At 40.6% G+C, this 7,072-nt stretch overlaps 1 protein-coding gene across 1 annotated transcript; it reads right to left on the bottom strand.

Moving 5' to 3' along the window:
- Window positions 1–359: 359 nt before the first annotated feature.
- LOC115924110 (sulfotransferase 4A1-like) lies at window positions 360–6,967 on the bottom strand (the record flags this gene model as incomplete). The annotated part of the gene is made up of 6 exons (XM_030985907.1): window positions 6,941–6,967; window positions 6,412–6,487; window positions 2,672–2,901; window positions 1,785–1,932; window positions 990–1,084; window positions 360–473 (listed from the first exon to the last, which is right to left on the bottom strand). Coding segments are annotated over exons 1-6 (690 nt in total), but the record flags the coding sequence as incomplete, so codon positions are not given.
- Window positions 6,968–7,072: the final 105 nt, after the last annotated feature.

Here is a 7,072-nt window from a genome sequence, read left to right as displayed (position 1 = left end):
CGCTAGTAATTCAATTTTGTGTATTCCCATGCATACAAGCACTGTGCGATCGGTATTCCCTGCCGTTCGTTTCAGGCAGTGTGACATGTGTCACGCAACAATGTCATCATTTAGCATAAGCCGTTGTCAATTTTAAACGATTTACAGTCTTTGGTAGCAAACCGGGGTATCAAAATGTAGCTAACAACATACCCAAAGGTCTATATACATGACGTTAAAGACAACAGATTCAAAATTATGACCCCTCCAATGAGTGTGGACTTTCTGTTTTTGCAGTTTTTAATATCCTTTGCAAGGTTATTATGAACTCTCATTCAATTGTTACGTAAGGCACAGTTTTCAGTTCAACTCCACCTTACTTTGCGATTGTATGCGGCCTCCTCCTCAAAATGGGTGTAGATGCTTTTCAGTGCGGCCGGGGTCAAAGGTCGCTCTAAGAAATTTGCCAGCTGTTCAATACTAGATCTGATATCCTGAAATGCAGGTATTGGAAAAAAAAAAGTTTATAATTAAAGTAAGTTTTTCAACCCTTCAGTCACTCCTCAAACCATCCCAGTAGGTATGGCTAAATAGATTCCTCAGGGAATTAACCCTAACAACCCCAACTCCATCTAAATCCATCCCCCCTTTTTGGTGGATTTTGGGGGACTTGGTCCAGAAGGCCTGGCGTGACTAAATATTGATGGAGTATGATGGACTTGGGCCTGAAGCAGTGTTAGGGGTATCCGAATGATTTTGCCTAGCTTCCTTTACTGCTATTGTGATAAAAGCATGAGAAGCAAGTCCATGAATGTCAACCAGTACGTCAGTGGTGGATTCCATTATGTCATGTTCAGTTTTGTATTGGACGTACAGTGATTGATGGATTTTGATGGAATTGGTCCAGTTCCCAGTAAAAAGACGCTCTGGGAGTCAGGGTTAATAAAGTAAAATGATGTAGTACAGGTGATATTGGAGTTAATTTCCAAAAACGGACTTGATCTACACACCTGACGAACATCTTCATATTTTAGGAAGAGCAAATTGTTGTCCTTTCGCTGTTCCCACCACTCCAACACATGTCTGAAGTAGGAACCATACCCCACTGAAAAATAAATATAAACAAATTTCAAACAACCAGCTCACTGACAACAACACAAAAATATAACACGGCTTGAGGGTGAGTAGTCATTAATATCTCCCAAGATATTGGAAGTTGACAAACTAGGCTGAGGAAACTAGTTTGTAACCTTCCAAAACTGAGGAGAGTTCATATCGACTATCCACCAGAGATAAAACCATGTTATATTTTGTTTTACAATACCTCGTACATGTTAGCAAAATGTTGTCAAGTTATACATCAGTTATCTCGGCATAACGTTGCTGTGTCTGTTTCGCCATATGTTTTTGTGTAAATAGGGTAGTGTTCACAGTGCACACTACACTATGAGGTATTAAATGCGACAAGCTCTAATAAAATGACTCCATGCTTGTGTGCTATGATAGACTGGCAGATACCTAAATGTGTGTCCTGTCCTTGAATTTGGCATAGCACAGGACCAAATATCGTAACTCGACGGACGATTAGCCATTAACTGAAAGTTGGCTGATTACAAATTAACCAGATTTTCAAAAGCAAATGTTTTCTTTATTTAGCAAATGTTTGTGTTTCAATGAAATTGGTCCCAGACTGGCAAAGAATGATGATCCATTTCAAATTGTTCTATTCTTTTACAACATTTCTTCGCACAGTCTTCAATTTTTCTGTAAGGCCTTCACATCCATGGTGCTCTGAGTCAAAAAACTGAAGGTGAATCCAAGCCTCACATTTATGTTGATGAAGCGATAGAAGAACTGATGGAAAGTGCCCTTGTAGTGCACCATGCGGACAGTGCGATGGAAGTCATAGAACGAGCACATTACGTCCTTGGGGTTCCTGGTAATGTAGATCACCTGGGCCAAAACACAACGTTTAGCAAATATTTTAAGAAACAGTTTAAATATTAAACGTTTAGCCATTCACAAAGGCTGATGCATGCTCATTATGTCGGCAGACCGGTGTGACTGACATGATAAATCAGCAATGGCAGTCATTAACTACGTGTGCCCCACATTTGATCAAGTATTGAAGTGCTTCAATAGTTTTGTAAATTAAAGAGGTTTGAAAATATTATTATTTGTGCTATGTAGGTTTAACTCAAAGGAAGATTGCCTTGAACGGTGAACCCAGGTCCCTTTTTTATAATTCGGGTTTTGTTTAAACGTTTGTGGAAAATTTGTAAACGGTTTTAGAATTGTTTTCATGAAAACTTTTAAATGTGTTAACGTCACATCCATACTTTGCGTACACATTCAAATGGCATGTCTATGTTCACAGCAGTTCATCCCCTTTCAATCAAATCATACCCGATTGAATAACTTCTCAGAAAAGAGGATGCCAATTGCCAATTTACAATGCGTTCTACACTGGCGCCTAGAGTGCGATACATCTGTGCTGTGTACATAACAAACCAGTTCATACTCAGCATGAAAGCAAACATGAAAGCGAATTAGTGACATCATAGCAAGTTTCTGCACTGCAAATTTGCAAAAGTTGGACGCACTTCAACTCCAACCAAATTCGCAGCGAGTGATCTGTGACGTCAAAGTCACGTTGCAATTCGCATTCGCATGAAGTACAAGTGTGAACTACCTTCTTTCGTTTACCTTGCATTCTTTGTTCCTGACGCCCTCTGGCAGCAGTCCGTAATGGCAGGTGGGACTTGATGTAACGGGGCGAGGGCAGCGTCTTCAGTAACTCCATCCCGGGGCTCGGGGCCTCCAGGAAGGGGATGGAATCCTCCACGGACTCCAGGCTCAGGTCTGTCGTGTTGAGATCTCCCCCCTCTAGGAGCAGATAGATCAGGTCCTGTAGCCACACCCCTGGGAAAGGAAACGTGTTTTACCCTTTAGTCAATGTAGCTCCCGAAACTGACCTGCCTATTTTTCCCTGTAGCGCCCAAAGCCACCTGATCACTCTATCCGGTTTGTAAGTGTCACACCATTTCAACTAACCATGCGCACAGCACACAGTGTAGAAACTGGAACCAATGGAACCGGAAGAAGTGCGAAGTGGCGTGGTTTAGCCAAAAGTAATCAGTGGTGCGCGCACGTGTTATGACGCAGTCGCTTACGAATCGGATGGTTTCATTCATTCTTCAGTGAACTAACACAATGTAGTACAGCTGATAATAATGGGTTAAAAATGACTAGGCAGCGAGTCTAGTAAAGCAGTCCCCAGACGAATAGACCATTATCATGTTGCCGGCAATCTTGATTTTTTCCCATTCAAATCAACGCAACCAAAGCGAGGCTGGAACACTACACTATGAGGTATTAAATGCGACAAGCTCTAATAAAATGACTCCATGCTTGTGTGCTATGATAGACTGGCAGATACCTAAATGTGTGTCCTGTCCGTGAATTTGGCATAGCACAGGACCAAATATCGTAACTCGACGGACGATTAGCCATTAACTGAAAGTTGGCTGATTACAAATTAACCAGATTTTCAAAAGCAGTCCCAGACGAATAGACCATTATCATGTTGCGGCAATCTTGATTTTTTCCCATTCAAATCAACGCAACCAAAGCGAGGCTGGAACACTACACTATGAGGTATTAAATGCGACAAGCTCTAATAAAATGACTCCATGCTTGTGTGCTATGATAGACTGGCAGATACCTAAAACCAAAGCGAGGCTGGAAGGGAAAATAGTCTGGTTGCTTTTTGCACAAAAACATTATCATTCAGTACTCTTATTGGATACAGGGAACATGACGCAAAGGAGGCAGCATGATAAAGGTCTGTTTGGTTTAAGGTGTCTACGTAGTTTACTACGAAGGTGAAAACTTATGCAAGTCTAATTCACAAGTGATGGTCAGTCAATCAGTGAGGTACATGTACAAAGAGGATTCTGTATGGCCGATGCAATACAGAGGTGGACACAGCTAAAGAGCAGAAAATGAATGAAATATTCCTATTTACACAAGAATAAGCATCACAATCACATACGTGGTACTACAATTTGCAAATATATGGACTTAGGTACATGTAGTCAGTTTGGTATCCAATTACGAGACCCAAAATAAATGTGCATGATACCCTTACAGAAATGCCTGCAAGCTTGCCTGCAACTAGTGCAAGCTTGCGTGCAAAGCTTGTAAGGTTTCAAATATGTAAATTAGGGCAAGGTGGCGGCAGGCAAACTCACCAGAATTTGTGCGGGTAAGATTGCTGGCAAGCTTGCAGACAAGATTGCAGGCAAGATTGCAAGCTGCAGGCTTGCTGGTGAGCAGGCCTGCAAGCTTGCCCTGATTTACATATTTGAAACCTTGCAAGCATGCTTACAAGCTTGTTTACATCTAGCTTGTAAGCATGCATGCAGGCAACTGATGCAAGCTTGTAGGCAAGCTTGTAGGCAAACTGCAAGCTTGCAGGCAATAATAATTAATAATAATAAACTTATATATCGCTAAATAATTAAAAACAGGCAAGACAAAAAACAAGATTGCAGGCAAGACAAAAACAAGATTGAAGGCAAGCCTGATGGGAGCTTATAATACAGTAACCTTATGGCCACTGCAATATGCTGCCTGGTTATGGCAATATGTTCTGTCTGTTTCTCAAAATGTATAGTATCCACTGAGCTGACACTTCAACAGGTTAGTTGTAAAATTGTATGCACCCAACTTAAGATTATGAGCAATTTTGTTGCTTCAAGCGGAAAACAATACACAACCAGCAAATGATCTGACCATGCATGATCTGACATACCTTTAATGTATTACTTTGTTATACACATGACACATGTACACAATAATCTATCACTTGAAAATAAAATAAACCAAAACAAATCATTACCACAAATACAGCACAATTCCAATCATGCATGGTACTCAACAACACGGATACACTTGTATGGATGGAGCAGGCGCTGCACAAAGACAATTACACATGTGCAACCATCGGGCCAAGCACAACCACATGGGGATCTGGAAATGGCATAAAAAATAAAAACCAGGGGGGGAAAAGGGTTATTTCTTGAAAACTTGATTCAATTAAGTGAAAGTTAGTTTGGGATTGACAGGTAAACAAACGCATTGTATTTGATTATGCCATCTCTGACCACCAAATTACGGAGGAAAGTCCAATATTTGTGCCACAATCATGGGGCTAAATATAAGCCAATCATGGTAGTAGGACATTTTTTCAGCTCTTGTGCCAGCACTTTCTCTGCTCAGTGCCATGCGGAGGGTATAAATCTACACAATGACATGCACACATGAGATAATATTACCATCTCCAACCAAGCAAACGTCCTAGCTAACGACATTGCCTGAACCGGTGACCCGAGTTCGAGACCTAGCCGTGCTGGACATTTTTAATATTGTTTTAATTCTTCCCGCTTTCCCAAAAGTATGAGTTTTCTTCCTTTATGTTTTAAATTGAATGGTATATCAGGGCACTACTCTCGACTCAAGAGTGCAGAACAATAACGTAAATGTTGTGTGCTTTCTTGTGATTTGCGCAATCATTAGAATGATTGTGCAACTGGATCCTTGCGCAATCTTCGAAAAAAAAATTCTTCCAAATTGAGCGCACATTCTTAAAAATGCGTAACAAGAGAAGCGATCTTTTCGATGCCGAGCACATCTGCTGCGCTTGGAGAGTCTAGCTGCATCCTTGTTCACTGATTCTTGGGCAGTACTTAGCTGGAGTTACCCAGCCCTAAATTGTATCATTGGGTTGTCATTTAACCCCAATGATAAAATTTAGGGCTGGGCAACCCAGCTAGGCAGAACTTAAATAATTAACCGTTGCAATGCACGGTCACTAGGGAAAAGTGTAACGCTGAAAAGTAGAGAGATGAAAGTAATAATAAAAACAAATATTGGGGAGAAATCATAAAAGAGACATAATAATTGATAGTGTGCTAGAAAGAATTATGATTATGATACTGTACAAAAACTTCCCATGCATGGGGGGCAGAAAGGAAACATAATAACAGCATTAATTTAATTCAAATTATCGTAATTAAACAAGTACAGAAGCATAGATCATTTTCTTTTCTCAATATATGAATATTTTCCCTAACCCCTAAAACATTAAAAAAAGGCCTAACATAAAAAATTATGCAGTGCAACGTTTATTATTATTGCGCAAATTCATAAATTGCGCACGTAATATTTCCATGCAGTCTTAAAGAATGAGTGCTCAATCTTAAAATTTGAGTGATCATTTCTTAGAATGCGCGCTCGTTTCTTAAGAATGCGCGCCCGCCCATTCTTAAGATTGCGCAAATTGCAAGAAAGCGCACAACAGACATGACAGAAACATGGTAAACATGGTAAATCATTAATCAGGAATCTTTTGACTTGGCCCTTCCGTACCTGCACGCGGATAACTCACAATCCACACGTCATCTTTTCTTACAGGGAAGGTGGCCACATCTTTTCCATCTTTCCTCTGCAAAAACAAACGGGGGTAACCTTACCCCGTCTACGACATAGTACTGCCTGATATCGTACTCCACGTCTATTGCCAACAACTTAGTGGGCGACGGGAGACGAAATCTGCGCCATCTTGCATGTCTTGTTTAGCGCTGTATTGGCGTTTTTTCAAAACTTGGCTTCGCTTCCAGTTAGGGATCTTCTCAGGGGTATTCTCTGTTTTAAGCCTTTTAAGCTTGAATCACACGGAAATACTGTACGTTTGAGCCTCATCAAGATTTCAATCATTTAATACCACACAGTGACTTGTTAATTCCCTAATTTGTGGGGAACTTGTGGCCCTTACACAAATTAACAGAAGCCCGAACTACAAAGGAAGCCGAAGTTTAAAAATCTTTATGAAGCTTAGGTTTGAGGGCGCCCTTTTCCGCCCAATCGGTAGAAAATAGGGAGAATGGCGCAAATTTACATCTGTCCTCACGTTGACAGGGGACATCATGATCAGCAGTTTCTTCTTTAGTTGTGCATTAAATTATCATCTGGAAAGATGAATCCCAAAAGCCAGTTATGAAAGGGGGGTATTATTATAATGTTGAATAAC

Source organism: Strongylocentrotus purpuratus, unplaced genomic scaffold (assembly GCF_000002235.5).
Source record: "Strongylocentrotus purpuratus isolate Spur 01 unplaced genomic scaffold, Spur_5.0 spur5_contig_365, whole genome shotgun sequence".
NCBI lineage: Eukaryota > Metazoa > Echinodermata > Echinoidea > Camarodonta > Strongylocentrotidae > Strongylocentrotus > Strongylocentrotus purpuratus.
Note: the sequence above shows the minus strand (reverse complement) of the source record. Positions and strands in the feature narration are given on the sequence as shown.